Below are 23,680 nucleotides of genomic sequence, written 5' to 3'. Positions count from 1 at the left end.
TAGGTGTCATTTATCTTAACATTAGAAAGATTTTTGACACCATCTCAAATTACACTCTCAGTCATAAGCAACCTATTGAAACAGATCTAGCCCCTAAGGGCTGAGTGTGAATTATATCAGAAAACTGCAGGAAGGTAAAATTTGTCATTGATTCGCTGTCAGAATAGAAGGGATAGTACAGGGTGGGGCCTGGAAAGGGTCTGTTCTCAGTCTGGCTTTATTCAATACTTGTAATAACCATTCAATACAATTTGGATGATAAAATCGAGTATATGGCGATGTGGTGATCAAATTTGAGCAGTAACACTGGAAAAGTCTGAAGCTATGCTGAAGGTCAGGATAGTTATTCCATATAGTACAGACTAACTGCTGAAAGTCTGAAGAAAAGAAGCAAGCAGTTTAACAGGAACAACCAACAGGCAGCACTTCACAGGACAGGAAGCACAGAGAGATAGTAGCTCTTCATAAAACAAGATCTCAGAGCTATTATATAGATCAAAATATGTTGAACCAATGCCATAATATTGCAAAAAGGGCCATATGCCATCCTGAAAGACGCAGATAGATAAAATAATCTTTCCCCTCTACTCCACGCCAGTGAATACATGAAACGTTTCTCCTGTACTCTCCGCTAGTGAGACTTCAGACAGATCTCTTTGTGAAGGTTGGATCATTGTGGTTCAGTCTGAATGAGAATCAAATGGGAAGTCCAGAGGAAATCAGCAAAGATCGGAAATGTTTCTAGAAAACCTGATCTTCAGAGTGATATGGAAAGTTAAGAAATGGAAGAGAATGCCCTCAGAGGCTGTAAAGTCTTTGTTCATGGATTAACATAAGTATATAAGATACTGTCTTTATGCAAGGGCTAAATAGTCTCTTGAGATCCATTTAGCTGCCTTCTTCTATAGCACAATAGGGCAAATTTCAGTTACTAAATATTTTAAACACAAAATAAAAAATTAAGATCATAACTGGGACAGATAAATAGAAAAATTGCAGTGCATTTTCATGAGACCTAAATGTCTTTAGACTGCCTTTGCAGTTTCACAAAATATCTATTTAAGAAACCAATTTTTTAATATTTAAGAAAATAAGAATTAAAATGTTGATAAACATATTTCCTATTTCTTGGCTAATTAACGATGCACTTTAAATATTTTTAAGGGTAGAGTTTCTGTATTGCTTTTAGTTACAGGAAAAATGCTTCCCAGAAAGATGAGAGGGTAGGAGAAATCACCATTGTCATAGCAGTAAACTGTTTTCCATGTAGACATAAAAAACATAAACCAGTCTGGGAAATACTAAGCAGTTCTCTCTTACAAAAAACAAGTCCGGTCTGGAGTTCTGTGTGCGAATGGAGAGTTCTCCAAGGATTCACAGAAAATCTGACCTTACCTACTAATGTGATACACAACCTGAGGAACTAAAGCAATAGAGGATCCTAAATAAGTAACTACATTTATAAGCTAATAAATCTGTCACAGCATTCTCCTAGAGCTCTTGCTACAGATATACACAGTCCTACATTCACTCGTGAAACCTAGTGCATAGAGAGTCCATTCGCTTGTGTCCTTCCCAGCATTTCCTGAAGGCATGTAGGAAATCTATTTTTGAGGGGATTACTACAAAATCAAATAAAACAAAAGCTAGAAAACTTAAGAAATGATGTCTGAAGGAGATTTCAGGACTAATCCTCTAACCCCGAATCTGAGTCAACTATGTCAAAATCACGTACAGCTCACACGCTCCAGCCAGACCACAGCTCTGGAGATTGCCCAGTACCCCAAGCAATGCAACTCAGTGCTTAATTATCCTCATTAGAATTTTCCCGAATGCTCTTATTAAAAGTGTATTGTAATTCAAATCCACTACTTCTCCTGACAGCCAAATTAACTATGACTAACAATATGTTCTTTTCCTAAATAATCCTTTCAGTATTGAAAGAGGTTAGCACAACTTCCCTCAGTTCAGCCTTCTCCAGACTAAACAGTCCTAGTTTGCTCAACCTTTCCCTACAGGCATGTCTTCAGAAGGGTGATCATTCTCATTGCTTGCCGCTGGACTCTCTCCAGCTAGTCTACTTTTGGAAGTGAAGTCACAGTTTTGCTAACGAGGTCATAGCACTAGGGAAGTGAACAGATGGATTACATCACAAGTCTAGGAGTACACTGCAGCAATGGCCTCTGGCAATGCAAATCTCAGTTAACCATTGCAAAGCCTCTTCTTCATGCCTGTGCTCTCCCTGAAGAGGAGTTGACTTCAATTCATCGAGTTACTGAAATCCATACTATCATCTTCCCTATGTGTCTCAGTCATTCCTGGCACATCCTATTGTCCCACTCCCCACTGAGTCTGTTTCTTGTGAAATGAAGTTACAATGAGATTAGATATTCATTCTTCTCTCCCTGACTTAAACTGTAATATCACAATATTACCACTAAAAACAGTGATCAAATATTTTGGAAATAGGATAAATAATTCACTCTCTGTCTTTTAATAATTAAAAATAAAATAAAATAAAATAAAATAAAATAAAATAAAATAAAATAAAATAAAATAAAATAAAATAAAATAAAATAAAATAAAATAAAATAAAATAAAATAAAATAAAATAAAATATAAAATAAAGTGGTCATGGATTTATCAGGATGAAAAGTCCTGGATAAATATTAGATGAGTATCCTAAAGAAATGAAATTAATACTGTTGTGAGATGAAGAGAAATTGTAGGAAAACAAACAGTAAAAATAATAATAGAGTAATGTACAATTAATTCTTGGTTACTCTCTTTCATAATCTCAAAAGCACTAAATGTCTCATTCATTTTTTATTTAACTAAATTTAATTTAGTAGTAGACCACGATTACGTAACACAAATGCACAATAATTAAATACCATTTAATTCACCATTTTTGCTTTTAAGCTTGAATATTTTGCTTTTAGGTTTAAAGGGCAGCTCAGTCTTCAAATTATAATACATATATTAATTTCTGAGTGGGGGAGGAGAAAGATGGAAGGGACTGGGAAGAAACATGCCGATACTCCATATTTCACGCTGGTACTTCACAAAGCAATTCACTGCAGACTTGCTGCCAGCAATTCATAATCCATACTACCTGCTATGCCCAGTAGCTGTTTGTCTATGCCAAAAGTCATACCATTACAATGGGCATAGCTCTGAAGTCCTACACATGAATGCAAAGCACTCCATCTCTCATATGTAAAAGGCCTTGATTTTATATTATTCTATCATTGCACACTTGCTTTTATTGTGAAAGAAAACAAATACATAATTTTTAAACAGAAGTGATTGTTTGTCATGCATAGCAGTACCTTCTTTTTGTTTTCTGATATAAACAAGAATATTCTGCAGTCCTGTTGTCTGTGTTTATTTAAAGAACTGTTCATTCTAATCATAATAATTCTTACACAGGATGACCAAAGAAAAACCTATGAAATATCTACTATCAACTCAAGAAACCAGTGTCAAACTGACAGCCAAATGTGTAACTGCAGCCCCATGCTTCAACTGAGAAACGTGACTAACTCCCTCTGGCAAGGTGGGAAAAATCCCTATTCATCCTAACTCTCAAGCAGAGGTTGTTTCAGTGGCAATCTGGTATTATTCTAATAAAGAACAAATGGTTGTCCAGGTTCAGAATATTTTCTTAGTAGCTCTCTAGATTGTCTGTAGAGAGTCAATTGATGTCTGTTTCACTGGGAAAGAAAGAAAGAAAGAAAGAAAGAAAGAAAGAAAGAAAGAAAGAAAGAAAGAAAGAAAGAAAGAAAGAAAGAAAGAGAGAGAGAGAGAGAAAGAGAGAAAGAGAAAGAGAGAAAAGAAAGAAAGAAAGAAAGAAAGAAAGAAAGAAAGAAAGAAAGAAAGAAAGAAAGAAAGAAAGAAAGAAAAAGAAAGAAAGAAAGAAAGAAAGAAAGAAAGAAAGAAAGAAAGAAAGAAAGAAAGAAAGAAAAAGAAAGAAAGAAAGAAAAGAAAAAGAAAGAAAGAAAGAAAGAAAGAAAGAGAGAGAGAGAAAGAGAGAAAGAGAAAGAGAGAAAAGAAAGAAAGAAAGAAAGAAAGAAAGAAAGAAAGAAAGAAAGAAAGAAAGAAAGAAAGAAAGAAAGAAAGAAAGAAAGAAAGAAAGAAAGAAAGAAAGAAAGAAAGAGACTATTAGGACTAATAATGAAAAAAGCTTTGGAAGGAAGACAAGTTGTCATTCTTGGATTCTTCTAGGGTCCTTGGATCTTGTTCAAAACAACCAAGTGCTGTTGTGATTTTCAATCATGTTTACAGGTACATTTCAAAATCATTTAATGCTTTTTAGCATCTGCATTTGGCTTATTTTAAAAATGCATATATATTTAATACATAATACAATATGCAACCTATCAAAATCCCATTTATATTCCATGTTTCTGGTACTTTACTGGCTGTCCATAGTGTGCATCCACTGTTGACTGATCTCTTCAGTCCAGCATTTGTCCTTAGTGACTACAATTTTCATATTGAACTCAGACTCTGAGAGTAAAGAGGAATAAATCCTGAGCCATATTTACTGATCAGTGCTAAGACCAGGACTAGCTTTGTAAAACCTAAGTACTCTTCTAAAAACTGTGATAGTATCTTCCTACTTGACTTTCAGCCCTGTATAGAATAAAGGAAGACAGCAGTGTAATTTTGAGAAGAATAAAAGAATCCAAAACATTTTTGCTTGTCTCAATGACTTGTATTTCTGACCAAGCATTTTCAGGTGATGGAGTGTAAGTTTGAACTTTATTGTCCTATTACATATGGACAGAAAAATACCCTGCAGGCAGTATAATTGTCACATTTTGTTTACAGTTATAATCATGTATAGCAACAAGTTCTCCTGTTATGTATTTCACTGTAGTGTGTTCTTTTGTTAGACTTAGGGTTGGGTTCAGCAATTAAAAAAAAAAAATCTATCAATTATATAATGCTTACGGCAGCTGGGGCGGGGGGGGGGAGCTCTCTGACTTCTTCAATGAAATACAGCAGAAATACAGTTGCCTAAAGGAAAGTTTAAAACTTGTTTGCTGCAGTTAAAGAAAATATCATAAGTTTCTTGAATTATTTTCTGTCATGTCACAAGAAAGGGAACTAATGAATGTTGAATCTGTTACTTTTAAAAAGAATTGACTAATGTCAGTGTTGATAGGTTCCTTCAGGATTAGATACATAATTTACAAGTCCTAGAAAAGAAATTAAATCCAATACTGATTTAAATCTTCTTGTGATATGGCTGCCTGAAGGGACGCTCAATGTGGGGTTCCCAATTTTTACTAGTTCACCAACCATGATGCTTAAGGCTAATGATGATTAGGGCTGTATTTCTGATAGTTCATCACATCAGTGTAATTTTAATTTACGGATTTTTTAGTTATAAATCAAGACCATCATAGAAAAAATGTCTGCCCCTGAGTCATTTATATTCTCAGTGCATACACTCTGTAAATATGAGAGCAAATGCAATCTATTATTTCTAAGAGAAAATTAAAAATCCATTACTGTAAAATTTCTTTTTCTCTTCATCTGAACTCTTGTGCTTTGGTTAAAAATAAATAAATAAATAAAATAAAAATAAAAGCGAAATTTATTTTAAAAATTTCATTACATTTGGACTTGAAGCTTACAGTGTTACAGTGAGTATTTGTTTCCCTTAAGGACTAAGATAATATAAGTGGATCTCTACTCAAGCTTCTTATCTGCTTCAGCTAAATACCTGATAGTGAAAGCATCAATAATTGTGTCTCTCATCAATCAAAAACTTACTAACTTGGAAGAATCTAGATTTGTATCTACATATATTTTCAAATTATGTTCTTTCAGTACAGATTTTTGTAAACCAAAACAATGTATAAGTTTGAATTGAAAACAGTTTATAATTTTAACTATGTTAAAACAGATTTTTTTTAAAGAGACAAAATATTATATTTCATAATTCTTAAACATTTCAACTTTTCCAAATTGGCTTTTAGGTTTCAAAATAGAACACTTTTAAAGAGAAAAAAAAAATCTCTCAAAAATGAACCATTAAAAAAAATTTAATCGATTGCTAAGTCATAAAGGAAACTGAGAAATATTTCTTATTAAAACTTTAAGACTGGAACTTTAAGACTGAAAAAAAAAAGCCATCAGTCAACACCTCTTTCTAGCCCTTATTACAACATATACAATACAAAACATAGTTTCTAAGAGGGAATTCATTATTAGTCATATCAGGAAGTTGATTTCAAATCATAACTACTAGGAAAAGCAAGCTTGCTTTTAACTTTCCTCCTACAGAGATTACATGGTTGAGAGCTCAAATTTGCTAAACCCACACATTCATAGGGAACTTTTACACGTGATATGGTATGCAAAATACTGTTGCAATATGAATAAAACATAACTTTCGTGGAAACAACTGCCCTTTCCTGTTGCTCTTTTTTATTATTATTATTATTCATTTATTATTATTCATTATGAAAAGCAGAATATTTTGGAGGGGAAAGGTTTATAACTATCAATGTTGCTTGAATATATGTTATGTTATTCTACTGATGAAGAAATGAAAATGAGGAAAGCAAACAACCCCAAACCCTGGCAGTTAAATATAGTCAATGATCAGAAGTTCTAAAGCTATTATTTTTTCCATCAAAGTCATACAAAAAACTTCTAGTGTCTGATTATTTACAGTGCATTAAGAACATTTAAAGTTGGGCAATCTTAGAGAGGAAAAGAACTTTAAAAGAGGTATAAATTTACAATGCAGAATCATGTAAAATGATAATTATTTAAAAGCCATCCAGATTCTTGAGACTGATGTTTCTAAATATCTGCCCTCAGGATTGCCTTATGTATGTCAAAGCCTAAGATACGTTATTCAAACTCAGGAATCACGTGAAAGTTTAAAGTTTGAAGATCGAGATTTTTTTTTTTTTTAATTTAACTTTTATTCTGTACATCACAGTATTGTTACATATCTGTTTGTTTTGTAAGGATTACAAGAGTATTGCTGATCAGTAATCAGAAGTTCCTATAGCTGCTTCAGAGGAAATCTGAAAGGTCAGCCTGCCCAAAGGAGATCATTAAGGTTACTGAGGTCTACAGGGAGAAAACAGTATCCTAGCTAGTGAAGTATGCTGACAAAAAGCCCCTTAGGAAGCAAGATACAGTCTTTATCTAGCCAGAGCTGGCACTTTCTGTCCAAAGGGGAAGCCAGCATTGCACCAGGCTTTGCTCCAGAACAAGTCTGAAGCTTGACCACAAGGACCCTGAAGAGTCAGTGAAAACTCTGAGGAACCAGAGACCAGCAGAGGAAACCTGAGGGTTAGGTTCAAAGACAGGATGAGGGTTCTCTACAAGGTGACAAGCCATAGCCCAAATGACAGAGATCTGCAGTCTTGACTCAGACACTTGCAGTCAAGACTCAACAGAGAAAATATGACAGAGTACCCTAAGAGAAAGGAAAACAAAAGGAAAAGAAAAACACACAGAAAGAGAAAATGGAAACCTTGACTCGACAATTTAGGTGCAAAACATATTTTAATCTTATTTTAATTATTTGTTCAAAAGGTTAAACTACTACAGTCTCGGTATTTTCATGATTTATTTTTCTATCATAGCAAATAAATGAATAAAAGCTATAATTTTTCTGAGACACAGTACCAGATATACAGACCAACACAATTGTGTTACCACACAATTTTAAATAGAAAAATCCATAAAAACTGGAGTAGATGTAGAATTATCTATAGAAGATATCTATCTGACACAGAGATTCATTAAAAATCAGTTACATGTGTCTTCATAAAAAGGAAACTGCTGGAGAAAGAAGGATACAGTGGGAAAAAAGTATTATATTTTAGAAACATTTCCTTTATAGAACAGCAGTATAAAAATATTCATTGCTTTGCCTTCAACAAATATAGAGTTTTTCACTGAAACCGCTGAAAATATCCTCTATGTTCCCTCTGATTTATTGGCAAGCAAAGGCACTACCGAATTTGGCATATGATGACTTGGAGTATTGACAATCACTCACAAAGATTACTTGGTCTCAGTATACTTTGTCTAGTAAAATGAGTTGGTAGGATTGCCACAGCAGATCATCATGTGGCATAAGTGTCATTGACACATGCTATATAAACTCAGTGAATGCAGAAACAGAGGGAAACAAACTGCATCATCCATATTATGACTTCCCTCTTCATTGTTACTGTACCAGCACCAGCAGACTCCGACAGTGACTGGCATCCAAAATCTCACGCCATGACAAACCATAAGATATAAAGCTCACTCTTCACTTTAGAGCTCCTCCAGCATAAAGTTGAGTAAGTTCAAAAACAAGTGAAAGGTAGGAGGAGAAATATCTCATTGCTGAATCCTGCTGCACAGAGGAGCACTGTGCAACTGCTGGCACCCTGGGCCAGGTGAGCACAGGGCAGTGTGGCAAGAAGCTGGAAGCAGCAGGGTGTTGTGCCAGCCCTTTTGCATCTCTACCACTCCACAAGCTAGACAGCTCATCAGTGAATTTGAAAAAAGAGACAAAAGAAGAAAGCCACAAGAACATCCTAATACATCCATTTTCAATGAGAGTTAACAAGGGGTGTCCTTAGATAAATCCTTTCCTGCTAGCTTTGTGGTCAATGTGCTTAGCATGGTGTGGTTTCAGTAGTCTGAGTAGAAGCCAGTCTGCTGGTATGTCATATAATTCCCGGCAGTACACATATATCAGGCAGAAATAAAGGGACTGAAAAGCCACAGACTTAATGAAAAATTTAGCAGTCTAGGTGGGGATACAAAAAGACAAACTGGAATGGAATTTGAGGCAAATTTTAAGGTAGCTCTAGCTATTACTATGTAAATGCTATTTTAGTACTAATGTGCAAAATATATGTATCAGTTTTTCAGCTTATATATAAACACCAGAACTTTTCAGAAAACGATAGCAATTATGGAAATCATGAATGTCTGTTATAATAGACATAGTAAGGGTCTAACTCTAATACTTTCCAGAAATTACTATTTCGTACTAATCTTTACACTTGTTTAAAATGATTCTTTTTTCTTTCATGCCTTTCAGCAGACAGATATCAGGTTACTGGGGAGATAATACTGCCACACAATCTGCTCTGTGCAGTTTCTGTCGGTAGGGTTGTTTTTTGTTTGTTTGTTTGTTTGTTTTCTATTTGGGCAGAAGAAGTAAATAAATGAGTCCTTGCCAAGTAGTTACAGATATTAAATATTAGATATGGTAAAGTGATTTAACAGCTGTGCCTGAAAATGGAGAGCTATCACATGTATTATTGTTGGTAGCACTCAGATAATTATTGCAAAGTAGTCTCAACAGGAGAATCACTGGTAAATATTTACTACACTGTCTTTGCTAGTCTTTATCAGGAACCACTTACATGGAAAACCAGAGCTGTTAGAAAACTCTTCTTTGTGGTTTGATTAAAATTACTGAATAAACTCCCCTTGGTGAATCCAGTCATCAGTTCACACTGTTGCCTTTCTCACTAGCCTTTAGCAAAACAAAATTTGGTATTTCAAATTTGCAGAGCTAAGGTAAACCCTGTAAATCAATGATACAGGTTAACTGTGTTGTGGTGTTCTCATGACTGTAACTTTCCTGGCCCCCAGAACTTCCCATTACAGTTGTGGCTTGATGCTTAGCTGTCATTCAAATATTCTTACGTATATTCTCTGAATCTTATTGGGATGGTGATTTTCAAAACAAATATAATTCAATGCACATGTGGGGCTCAGCTACCACAAAACTTGCAGAACTTATTAAAGCAGCAATTAGAAACACCTCCCAAGGAAGGGTAACTTTGTTTCCTCTGTTACTAAGTAATAGAGACTATACTAATGCTAGTTAACTACACAGAAAAACTCCAAGTTCTCCTTTTATATTCAAGAAATATTTTTATTGCGGTAGTTCATCATCCTAGTGTTTCAACCAACTCAGAAGTGTTTAGATAGTCCAAACTTCTCTTTTATTAAGTACATTTCCATCCCCTCATATCCTTTCTATTTTTGAAAGACAAGAGCAATATATATGTGTGAATCATTTTGTCTGACACCTTCTTTTGAAGGATGAGTTACTATTTCACTGCCTAACTTCATAGTCAGACTGAGGAATATCAGATATATAATGACTCTAAAATATCATTTAAAGCAGCAGGTGAATGTGCAACCCAACCTACTTTAAAATAAAAATAATTGGGTTCAGGGTTTTTTTTGTTATTTTTTGCTCTCGTCTCAAAAAGAGAACGGAGTAACTTTTCTATGCCAACTAATAGAAATCCTCCACATTCCTGAAATATAATAATGTAATATTCAAATGGTTGCATTTCTCCAATGTCAGCATCATAATTAAGCTACTACTTACATTTAGATGAAGCTGGTTGGTCCAATGACCAATTACTTTGTATTCTGTACTTTTGTTGGTGATTTGATACTGAAAAATGTCATAGCGTCCAGGAGCATCTCCATTTTCATTGAAGATAACAGGTGTTCCAGCACTCCCTGAAAAATATTAAAAAGCAATTAGTATAAATACCTTTATAGCAATTTTCCAGAAAAGATATTCTGGGGGAAAAATTATAATTAGAGACAGTTGATCACACTGACCAGGCTCTTCTCAATGCAACACTGGTATGGTAATAAGTCACAAAGAAAATGTGTGATATTTTCATTATCACTAAATCTAGCTTATATAGAAGTTAATGAAAACAACTTTAAAATCTCCTTTTTTTTTTTTCTTCAAGAAAACACTGAAAAATAAATAAAAAATAAAGTGGAGAAAATCCTTTTGACTTGCAGAAGGGCACAATTTCACTTTAAGGTGTGAATACGGTGTAGTGGCACAAATAGCAATCTTCCGATTAACTCCTTAAAGACTTTCTCTGTGAAGTATGAAAATAAAGTGAATATCATCAACTTAAGAGCCAATGCTCCTAAAAGACCTTGAGGAACAAATCTCTAAATCTGGTCACAGCTAACGTGATCAGTTTCTAGCATTGACCACCTGTGTAAAAGTGTTTTATCAAAATAAATTAAGGATAGCAGCTGTGTTTGTTGCTCTCTCTTCTATACACGAGACTGTCAGACAGAAAGGTCCATTGCCGAAGCTGTCAAAAGTTATAAATCGACACTCTGTTCCTACTTCGATCAACAAAATGTTCAAAGATTGAAAACTACATGTCTACCTTGGCAGCCCGGCCAGCCAAATTAGAGCATGTTTTGATGAATTCCCTCAAGGTGACATTATCTTCAAGGATCTGCAGTCCTACAGAGATTTTGCGAAAATTGCACAAAGAATGTCATATTCAGCAGTGCCCCCCCCCCAAATTCACATGTACAGATGAAAGAAACTTATAATGGAGGTCCATTGAAGACAAATCCAAATATCTTAAAGTTGTTTTTCAGTAACTGGAGAATGAAAACTATATTCACTGAGTAAACAAACAAACAAAAACAACACTATTTTCACATCTCTCCATATGAAAATCAAGAAAAAGAGAGTACCTAGTTCCTAGTAAATTCCTACAGTATGAGACTTGTTAACATAATACCTAGAGGTACTATGTCCACTGTACGAGCACTTTCCAGAGAATGTCAAAAAAAGCTTGAAAGTCTGGGTATATATTATGCAGAAGTTGGCCAGTAGAAGTGGGAATAGCAGTCTACATACCTACAGAATTTCAGCATAAATACTTCTTGTATCTCTGTCTCCCATAAATTATTGTGTTCTCCTGTTTTGTATAACAGCTTTCATACAAAACTGATATCCAGTGAAATGAACAGTGTTTTCAGAGTGACAAGTGGCACATTAACCACTGTGCCAATTTCACAGTTCTGCCAGCAAAATTCTGGCAGCAAAAATTAGATGTGAGCACACACAGAAGAGTATCAAAAGATTATGCGTGATAAATATTTAAGACCCCATTGAAATACAAGAGACTCAATACAAAATTTTGGAAATCTCTTTATGATTTGCTCCCAGTTTTGGCAGAAATAAGGGCAAGAAAAATGCCAGTCTACAATCTTCTATAAGCAGTGAAATTACTCTTCATTGCACAAATAGCAGGTTTATCCAACAAAATTCTTCCACCCAATAAACACATACTCAGCAGCTTTGAGTAAGTAGATGTTGAAGTAACCTTCAGACTATTTTTTCAATTTGTGATGCTGTGATGATGTGAAGATGATGTGAATCATCTTTCCACTCAGCACCATTTAAAGAGTTTATGGTAGGAACAGAAACCTATTACCAATGGATACATAATGTCCTTTGTCCTAAAGACCAATGGGGTTTCAAGTCACCCTTATGATCAGCAAAAACAGCGTGAGTTTATAATATCTTGTTGTTTTTTTAGAAACATCATGTACGAGGAGTACATGATACAGTACAGGCCAGAACCATCTTCTTCTTTGATATTATTATGTTCTCATCAAGAGAATTTCACTCAGTGCACCACAGTCAACAGTGGCATAGCATCTTGCTGAATTCAGCTGCTACTCCAAGTTCAACAAGATCTCTCCCTTACAGCAGATGTTAAGATAAGCTTTGCCATCTTCATAAAGTTCAGTTTGCTAAAGTCTCGAATAAGTCACAGAAGATTCAGACCCCCAAATACTAGGAAGAATGTGCTATCTTTCTGTGGAATAACATTTTTAGAAGGTAAAATAACAGTCACAGTGCTTGTTATAAAGTAAATTTGATAACATCCTAGGGATGCTGCCATAACTAGTAGTTATTGTTAGCAAGTGGCACCAGACCAGTATCGTCATCTATGTCTTACATCTTATAATTATGTAATAATTATTACACTTTTTTTTCTATGTCATTGTTTTGTGTACATTTAATGAACCTAAAACAAGTAGGTATGCATGACTGGACTGTGCTAATAACTGTTAATAACCATGCTAATAACCATTAGTTACATAACCAGGAAAGCAAAGCTTAAAGGCTTTTGAAGAAAAACTAGGGATTTTAGCAAGGCTTTAGAAGAAGATTTGGAAGTGTGAGCAGAGAATGAATGAAAGAGAGAATGAAACTAGAGGTATCAAGGCTATAAACTAATCATCAGTGGTTAATTAGTGTTCTTAAAAGAATATTAACCTCATCTGAAGAAAAATGTACCCTGATGGATAATCCAGATGAACAATGTCTGAGAACGGATAGTCCACAAACCAAAAAGAAAGTATTTTATGTTAAGAAAATATATTTTGTTTGGACAACCCATTGAAAGTATTTTATGTTAAGAAAATATATTTTGTTTGGACAACCCATTGAATGTATACTTTATTGAATTAAAGTGAATACTTCTGTGGAAAAAACTGCCTAAAATTTTATAGAGACAAGGCAATTAAACCATGTGGAGAAACATTGAAGCTGATTATAACTCATCACATTGGTGGAGACAATCTCGATTCAGTGTAAAACACTGTAACAAACCCCACTGAGCTGTAAAAGTGCCTTTTTTAACAATCTGATATGCAGAATTGATCATTCTTGAAATCCTATACTGTGTATACTTGTGTACTGCCATATATGTCTGTATGGTATAATTGCCATTACAGGGAATTGCATATTAATACTAGTTCAAGACACTGAGTATTTAATTGCTCCATTTAATGGATGTTGAGGACCCACTGCTAAATCTAAATGCAATATATTTTTGTCAGAAATTAACGCAGAAAATGACACTCTGACCTGAAGTAATCAGCCCAGGTTATATAAATTCCAGTTTATAAAAAAAAATTTTGGGAAACCACACTGAATAGTTCTTGGATAGAATGTTTATTTTAGAGAATAAACTTGGATACCCTCATTCAGGAACTGCATTTATTGGGAACCATCATGGAAAAATGTTACTTTTGCTTAGGAAAAAAGTCCCTGCAATGCTTGTCTAGATACCTCAGAGACCACAAGGCAGCCAACGTTTTTTTAAATCATTTCATTAATTTCATAATCATTTTTTTCATAATTTTTCAAAAATCATTTAGCAAGGTAGTTAAAGAACAGTGAGGGAACTGTGCCTTTTCACATTTTATTCTCGGTGTGCTTATGTTGCTCTGCATCATTTTAACCCATGATTGACTCAGATAATTGTATGCAATCTGTCATCATCTTAACTAAATTTTTAATATATTCTGGATGCCTAAAACAGAAGCACATGGTAGAATTTCAAGAATACATAATAAGCTTGGCCACCAATGGAAAATCATGTGTGAACCTTCATATTTTCCTTGAGCCAACCCTTTTTCTTTATTATTTATAAACTTAGTACTAACTTATTTTGAGATCCATTTCTGATGTCTATCTTTGTTGAACAACTCCAAATTACTTTTAGAAAATCTTTATTTATTTTTTTTAAATTGTAGCTCTATACTGATAAGAGAAGGGAATTTTTCAGATTTTATAATAAAGTACAGTGAAGTATTGTTCAAATGGTTTTCAAACGTGTTTTGAAATCACTTTTTTTTTTTTTAGCTAAAAAGGTACAAGAAAGTAGGAAAATGCATCTCATTTAATATCCTCAGTCTGTAAAGTCCAGCAGTTCAATCCCAAAGTTAGCAGAGGATTTGAGTGCCCTTACCTTTACAGGAACTACTTAGCCAAAGGGACAAAAGAGATAAGACAAAGTGGGAAACACATGGAGACAGAACTCCATCTGTTCGTCTGCTCCATCAAAGACATCGCAGAATGAACTGATGATATGGTCTAGCAGAGTTGTGGCTATGTCCAATGATGTGGTTAAAAAGACAGGCAAAGAAACATCGGGTTGTCTATCTGAACATACTTATCTCTTATCTTTTATCTTTTCAAGTCATCAGGTATGCATGTGTTTATTACTGAATACTAATTTAATAGCCATGTATGTATGATATGGTTACCTAAAAGCTTCAGGATTTTTGATTTACTGCTTTCCAAGTCCCTTTGATGCACTGAATGGCTAATAAATAGATAGCAACTAAAAATAACTCCATAATCAGACAAAACAATTTTCTAGAAACCCTATAGCTGGATGCATTATATAGTAGTTCCATTACCATTCAGTTGAAGACAATCTATATCTACAACATAAACGAAGAAGTTTATTAAGCTTAAAGACACATTTACTTATTGTATGTAATAAGCAATAATCTGATTCTGAGAGAAATTCTTCCTCTTCCTTCCGAGTTTACAACCAGCTGCATTAAACAACTTTGAATGTCAAGCTAACACATTAGCTAAGCATTACCAAAGGAATGTGTCTGTGACCTCAGTAGTTTATAAGCCTTTTAAAATGCAGCTTAAACTAGCCAGAGATGTTATTTAGTGAAGAAGAAGAAGAAAGTAAAATGTATGAGGTTTTTAATTCAGAATCAAGGATAAAAAGGATTCTTTTGAATTTTTAATGCCTTACGTTGATGTCAAGGAAAGCTGTTTTTGATAAACAACTGCTTTATGACAAGCCCTTTGTACACTGAATTTGAAAATTCACCTTCTTCTAAAGAAATCCTTAAACATGTACATTGATATTCTTAAGATGCTGCTCAGCAAATCCCTTATGTGCCTGCTTTACCAATTTTCTTTGCATGTGTACGTAAACAATCCCATCTCCTACTGCAAGCTGTGAGCTTAGTTCCCTGTGAGGTCACCAAATAAGCTTTCTCAGGTGGCTTCCAGTGAAGTTTCTCTCTGCACATCTCCAGTAGTGGAAAGGAAGTGGAATGACTGGAAAACCACAAGTTCATACATGCAGGTGGCCAAATACATATTAAAATTATTAAGCTGTAGTGAAAGCTAAAATAAGAATAATGGTGAGCCTTTAATGATTTTTTTTTTCTTTTTAAAATAGAAAGAAAGAAACAAAAAGAAATCTGTTAAATTAAATCAACAGCCTTGGGTTTCCCTTACAAGAAAATCTTTAGTAAAAAATTACTTATGAAGAACTACTAATTCAGTACCTTGACAAAAGTGTAGAAAAGTGATAAGCCCTACAACTGACATTTACAGAATATTCCAACTCCAATGGAGCTGATTCCATTACAAAGATTGCTATGATATTTTACCAGATTTCAGCAGCTTGATATTCAGCTCATTTTCTAAAATGAAATGAAAATTACTTAAGCTAAATCTTCGTCCTTTGAGCTACTCTACATAGGCTGTTTTATCTATTATGAAACCCATTGCAGTCAGCAGGGATTCAAGGGTATGGTTAGATAAATAGAAGTCAAGCAGTTATAGTACACTATAATATAGTTAACTGTTGTGTACAAAAACCTCAAAATGCACCATCTGTTACAATTTGGCATTAATGGAAGACTTCAGATTTATAGAATCAACCCTTATTTCATTAATTTGTATTATTACTTTCAAGTACTAAGAGTTGAGGGACAGATTTTTTTTTTTTCCTTAATTTAGCATTTCATTTTAATTAGTTGTTAAAAAGTACTGCAGAGATGTACATGAGTTACATGGTTCTCACTAATGCGGAAAGAGGGACAGTAACCATGTGAACCTTCAGAACTTAGAATTCCCAAGGAAGCAGAATGTATCTGTAAAATTAGAAAGGAAATTTGTCACTGATAAGCCTCTCATTGAGACAAATGAAAGAGAAGATTGAAATAGAATGAATAGAAAGCGTAAACATAAGCTGTTAAAACATTTCATACTCAAAAAAAAAATCACTAACAGGGAATTATAAAGGATTATGTAGAACTAATAGAAGCTAATTTGTGAATATTAGGCTGGCAGACAGAGGAGGAATATACACTGTATTGGGCTACATAAGGTCTGTCATAAATGAAACCACTATCTGCTCAATCTTCATACAGCAGACATTTTGAAACAATGAACAATGCAGTTACTAAAGTAACAAATGTTGATTGTCTTACACATATTCAAAATCTGAAAAGACGCCTCTTTATGCTAACCCTAAAATGTCTCAGTTCATGATTAGGACGATAAAACTGGATCGCACCCAAGTGCCGCAAACTTACTGCTGTTTTACATATCCTAAAGTACTGGAGACACCCACATAGATGTGCAGAATATGTTTATGACAGAGAACCTGTGCCTTTCTGAGGCAGCAGCTGGAGGCCAGATGGATACCCTAGGGTTATCTAAAACAGCATTCAATGCCCATGTTAAGCAATTTATCTTACTTACCACAGAGCAGATTCTGGCTATTCATGTATGAAAGCAGAAAATAGAGCCAAAGGGAAACTGAGAGTACTACAGAAAATGCATAATATACAGTCTTAGGGCATGTGTGATATACATTATGGTGGCAGCCACTAGAGATGGATCTCACATAGAGAAGGTAAATAATCTGATATTAAAATAAAGTGATATAAACCAATTCCAGGCCAGGCAGTACAACTTTATATTATTGAAGCTGATGGATAAGAACTTTAAGGGTGACACTGCAGAGATGGATATAATTTGTTTGATGTCTTGGTGAAAGGCCTGGAACACAAGTCCTGTGAGGAGCAGCTGAGGGAACTGGGGTTGTTTGGCCTGGAGAAGAGGAGGCTCAGGGGAGACCTCATTGCTCTCTACAACTGCCTGAAAGGAAGTGATGGGGAGCTGGGCGTCGGCTTCTTCTCACAGGTAGGACTGATAGGACTAGAGGGAATGGCCTCAAGTTGCACCAGGGGAGGTTTAGGTTGGAAATGAGGAGACATTTCTTCTCAGAAAGAGCAGTCAGGCGTTGGAATGGGTTGCCAAGGGAGGTGTTGGCGTCACCATCCCTGGGGGTGTTCAACGAAAGGTTGGACGTGGTGCTTAGGGACGTGGTTTAGTGGGTGACATTGGTGGTAGGGGGATGGTTGGACCAGATAATCTTGGAGGGCTTTTCCAACCCTTATGATTCTATGATTAGAAACGCATACTTCTGTGAAAGGAATAGTTCATTCCACCTGTGCATAAGAACATTGGACAGGGTGACTAAAAAGAGCACATGATATTTAAAATAACAAATAAAAAGCAGTACTTTTTTCCCTCCAGAAGGCAGCTGAGTATTAGAACTTCTTACTACAGCAGGCCCAGAGACATGATGTGCCATAAAACTCACCCTAAAATGATTAAAAATCCAGCCTGTTCTCATTCAGCACTGAGAAGATCTATAGAGACAGGTTTCTTCTTAAAAACCTACATCATACCATGTGTACCAGACAACACTGGTTTGTTTATACATCTGAAGAACCCAGTGAGATGAAAAACCAACCAACCAAAACCAAACAAACAAGGAAACAACAACAACACAATGGGCTGTGGGAGGAGATATATGCAATGGGGACACACAGCTTAATCCGTTAAGAATCAACACATCTCATAGAAATCAGCGTCAAGATAAATACTACTCTAGTGACACACTAGAATAGTAGCAAGGTGATATGACATTATCTGGTAAGTGCTAACAGCTCATGCTGAAAGAGGAAGTTATAAGAGGACATTTAGGTTTTGGGGGTAGCAACTATACATAAGTGTAAAAGAAACGAAAAGTTTTATTTGTATGACTGGAAATATCAAATGTTCTTGGGTGGAAAATATTCATTTTCATGTTATGAAGTGTATGTTATGTTTAAATTAAAAATTCATTTTAAAATATATTTTGCAATACCATTAACAGCAAGCCTGATCCTTCTGAGAAGAGTCTGAGGTTATAATTTTCCACATGTAAAAAAAAAAAAAAAGTAAAGTTGCTCTGTATCTTACACATATGCTGGGTTGTAAGTGGGAGTAGAAGCGTGGGGAACCTTTACTGCAAATATAACTGCAAGTCATCTGTTTTGGTATTGCCAAAATGAATAAATACATTTCAAGAGAGCATGCTTTTCTCTATACAATCACAATTACCTACAGTCCCCAGCAACACAGCCATACAACAGATGCCCACTGTGAAACAGTCTTCGTATCATTTGTTTCCATTTTTATGACTTTACAGGCAAAAAAAAAAATCTTCCAAGCAGTTGTAGCTATACAACTGGAGGAGATCAGAAGAGAGTGAGGACATAAGGGGTATTCAAGAACTTCCTCATTAGCATTTTTTTCCCCAAAACTGTAAATAGTATGTTCTTAAGAGGCACGCCCTTCTGACCATAAATCTGGTCAGCAGTTTCAATCAGGGTAAACAAGCAGGACACAACAAAATGTATGTGAGAAGTACATGTTATGAGGAACTCAGGTGCACCTTGCCTGCACCCTGCCTTCAGCTCCCTGAGATGCTGAGGATCATCCCTATTCTGCCTTTTTCAGCATCCTACCTTGTGCTCTTTCACATCTGGATTTTTGGCATTATTCGGGGGAGGGAGGCACAGCACTTCACTGCTTCATCCTCTTTTTATTTTTAATTTTTGTTTTGAAACTAGTCCCTGCTAATTTCAGAACCCCTGTCTCTGAATACATAGTACTTCCATTGGAGTTATCTACCATGTTCAGAAGGTCCTATCTAGGACACAGTGCATTATATGTGAGAAAAAAAAAAAAAAGAAAAAAAAAAAAGCGCCTTCCTGGATGAATGTTCATACATCATTCCACAGCAGTAGTCCTCTTGCAACAGGTACAAGTATAAATCTTCATTTCTCTCTTTCATTATTTTAATCTTCCAAAGAGTTGTGGATACGATTCTGTGTGAAAATCTGATTTTATTGGGATCCTCTTTTTTTCACTTAATTAGCTTATTTCTTCTGGAGTAAGCACCTCTGCTCAGTTTTACTACAATGTATCTTTGCAGTAGAGTTTGTGCTCTGCCTCTTTTGACACTCTGAAACTGCTTGGGTAAATTCCTGTCAAGCTGACATCTGACACTTTGGGAAGGCAGAGAGGACTTACAGCTCTCCCACTTCAGGCTCCAGTCTGAACATTTACTTCAGGCCAGGATGAAAACTTGCCAAGCAGACATATACACACCCCTGTGGACTTTGGAAGTCAAAAGGCACTAAGATAAAGTGTTTCAAATAATAAAAAAAAATAAAAAAAAATAAAAAACAACTTTAGTGAATACTAGCAACTCGCAAGTGCCTGTGCAATCTCGGAAAGAAAGATTTCTTCCCTTTCCCCTGCAGAGCAATTCCTCTAGTACTGAAATATATGAGGGAAAGGAGGTGTGGAGTTAAATCAAAGCCCTGCCCAGATGGAGGTGGTGCTCATATAAGGATCTGGATCAAGGGGAGCAACACTTTACAACAGAGAATCAACATCAAGACTGTGCTGTTAAGGAACTAGTTAAATTTCAAGGGATGTCTGCAGGAAAAAAAAAAATATATATCTGAAGAGCCATCTATATTTCCAGGTGCTCTGTTTCGCAGAAGTTTAGGGAGCTTCTCAAACCTGTTCATCTTCTTGGTGAGCAAGAAGCTCCCAAAGCTTTTTTGGTCGGTTGGTTAGTTGGTTCTTGTGCTGGTTTTTGGTGGTGGTGGTTTGTTTTGTTTTGTTTTGTTTTGTTCTTCTGTTTTGTTTTGTTTTGTTCTGTACTAACAGATTCAGGCAGCTGATGAGAGGCAAATAAAAGTGCTTTGCCATAGGTGATAGCTAGGCAGCATCCTGGTGAAGAAAGGTAACAGCATTTTCAGTCTAACTGTTAAAATGGCATCAAAATCAGATAGAGGGTAAGTAGCCCAGCTAATAGGCATAATTTCCAGTACTGGGACTTCTGTCCCAGTTATGGCATAGCTTTTATTTGTGATTCTGCTCCTCTGTCTCTGCTCTCTTTTCTAGAAGCCTCTACCTGATGAGGAAAACATGGTCATAATTCTCAGATACCTAAATGTGATTCGTTGCGATAAGACTGCCTGTGGCATTTCATGTCTAAGTCTTCATTATTTTTTCCTAAATTGTATGTTTCTAGAATAAAAATGAATGAAAAGCAAAAATAAATAAATAAATAAATAAAAATACTGCCACATAATTATAGTTGAAATAATGGATTACAAAGAAAAAGAAGGATCTAAAAATTTTCCACATAAGGCTTATACAAAGTGTAGTTGATTTACAGTAAAAATAAAACTAAAACAAAACCCGGAAGCCATGAAGCTATGAATTATGTCCAAGTTCTAAAAGCACATAGCTAAATTCAGATTTCTCAAACAAGACATACCCACATCCTTAACTCTGTTCCATTAGGATTGTCATTAGTAGGCAGACATTAGTCTGTTAACACTTAGTTAACAGATATCTGAAACATAAATGTCATTTTATTCTGTGTCTAACCTAACCACAGATAAAATTTTCTTTCACATGCCTCTTAGTAGGATTAACATACTATCAGTGATCCATGAAGTTACATCATCTTGTTGAGCAAAATTATATTTGACATTTGAAGCTATTTCCTGTTGTTTCCTAAGTGCGGTAAGTTGTGTGATAATTAAGCAGGTTAAAAGTATATTAGGGAATTTCCTAACAGTGATTGCTAACTGTTGACAGAGATCATAGACGGCCTTCCTTCCAGTGCTTCAGGGCTTAAACTCTGGTATTTAGAAAGGACACAGCACCAAAGAGAAACTGTCAAACATCCAAAATCCATTTTGTAGCGAGATTTCTTTTGTACAGCTTACATAAAAAACAAACTAACCCACATGACCAGCACGCATGCACACACAGAGCTTCAGGTCACACTTAAATTATCAGGAAAAATTTGAAGAGAGGCATCAAGCAGAGATGTCCCTGTCTGAATCACAGCTTTATATTTTCCGAGGTATCCAAGGTGATGTTACTTCAGTCTCATGACCTTGTCACAGCTTATTGTTTGATGTTTCTAGAATGCAAAACTGTCTAATATAATTCACCCCAACTACGTTATTCATTACGGTACTACCTTGTGCCAAAAAGAGGAGGCAGACTCTCTAGAGTAGTTACAGAGAAGTCTGAGATGTTGCAGCAAGTTAAAAGTGCTTGATATTCCTGAGTCCTTCAACTCTGCATGGCAGCAATAATTAATGTATTCAATGCAAAGGATAACAAGTACTTTTTTTTTTTTTTCTTCATCTTGTTTCTTCATAATTATAGCAACCATTAGTGAGTAACTGGTACCTAGTGAAAATTTACTGTTTACTCTGTTGCCATGGTTATCTCAGGTAGTTGTACAGTTATTAATTTCCAAAGACATAAAACAACACAAATGCTGTATCTACAAAACATTTAAGAAGTCATTTTAATTTACAGTGTTTTCCAAGCACTTTATGGGTCACAGCCTTACTGAATGAGTGACTTAAATTTTGATGTGAAGTCATTTATTACAACTATAATGTATACATGCACTCCCACGCTTCCCACTTTTTAGATACTTGACTTCAGGGATCATACGGACCTTTCAGGATTTCAACAGCATCTTTCAGTACTTTTAAGAAGCTTTTATAGCACTGTCTATAATCATTTTACATATTTGGGCTGTTCTGGAAAAGTATATCTGAACTTTTTTTGACTGTCTCTTTTTCTAAGGATAAAAGAAGATCATTGACCTGATTACATGCAGAATACTAGAAACAATTGAGATATATAGAAAAGTAACTTCTGTTGAATACAAACGAGAAGAACTTTTTAAACACTGTAACAAAACTACATAAGAGGAACAATACATCCTTGGAATGGCTAATCTCTCCATTTAAGGAGACTGATGAGTGTACTTCATTAACCCATTTTTACAGATACAGTTCTGTATTAATGTTAGTGAATAACAATATATATTGCTAATGCAGTAAAGGTTGAGTCCATAAATTCAGAAGACTGATCCTCCACCTCAGTATCCTCTACTGCTATGAGAAATTCACATTCCAAAAATTATAAGTAGAAGTACTAACCACTAATATTTTTAGTATTACTGAAATTTTATGGCTAATGTTACAAAACTTCTTTAACAGATCCCATACACTAGGTTCATGTAAATGTGGGAGAATCTTATTAACTTTCTTTAAAAAGTTCTGAATCCTCAGGGTTTAAGAGAAAAGCTTTTAAAAGTAAACAAACGAAAAAACAAATGGGACAAAGGAATTGCTTTGAGAATGTTTTTAATCTCAGAATTTAAAGGCTTCTTTGGAGGACTGACTCAAGAAATCTGAGCTCACAGTATTGGAATACTTAGCTATAGTAAGCAATATAAAGAAAAATGTTAAACATTAGACATCCTTCAAATCTTGACATAATCTTCCCTATATAACTAAAATGTGTAATGACAAAAAGACATACTCATCAATCACTCCTGGCTTCTTCCTTCACTAACATAAGGAACACATAAACTCTGTTTAACTAGTTACTTAAATCAGTTTTGTGGCTGATTTGTCTTGTGGAAACAACATGAAAAAAAAATCAAAAACAGGAGAGGGATTTTATAAATGTGTATACACTTCCCTTTTTTTTTTTTTCTTTTGCCATAGTAATCAAGGTTTTCAACATCTAATATGCTAGTTTTGCATTAAATCCTAACAAATAGACTATTGTCACAGTTGGGCCACACAAATAGATACTATTCTTCTCTCAGCTCGTACTCCATCATTGTAATGACACTGTCCTGATTACCTGTTTATCAGAAAAGGTTTTTTTTTTAGCTGCTTTAAGTACTGGTAGGCTTATCAAAAACTCTTGGAGTATAGGAACTACTTGATTTGCCTATAGATGAAGACATACACTTTGATTTGGCTAAGTCATACCCCACAAGCACAGCAATGCTAGGCTGAAAAAATATAA

General features: G+C 35.0%; 1 protein-coding gene across 7 annotated transcripts in view; it reads right to left on the bottom strand.

Annotated features, from left to right (window-relative positions):
* The window catches only part of GRM8 (glutamate metabotropic receptor 8), a 344,303-nt gene that overhangs the window by 57,799 nt on the left and 262,824 nt on the right, over window positions 1-23,680 (bottom strand). For all 7 annotated transcript variants that reach the window (XM_083819524.1, XM_083819525.1, XM_083819520.1 and 4 more), the window contains one exon: window positions 10,394-10,530. In XM_083819524.1, the coding sequence (XP_083675650.1) occupies window positions 10,394-10,530 (137 nt within the window). The remainder of the gene's footprint in view (window positions 1-10,393; window positions 10,531-23,680) is intronic.

The sequence above is a fragment of the Anser anser genome (genome assembly GCF_964211835.1).
Source record: "Anser anser genome assembly, chromosome: 1".
NCBI lineage: Eukaryota > Metazoa > Chordata > Aves > Anseriformes > Anatidae > Anser > Anser anser.
Note: the sequence above shows the minus strand (reverse complement) of the source record. Positions and strands in the feature narration are given on the sequence as shown.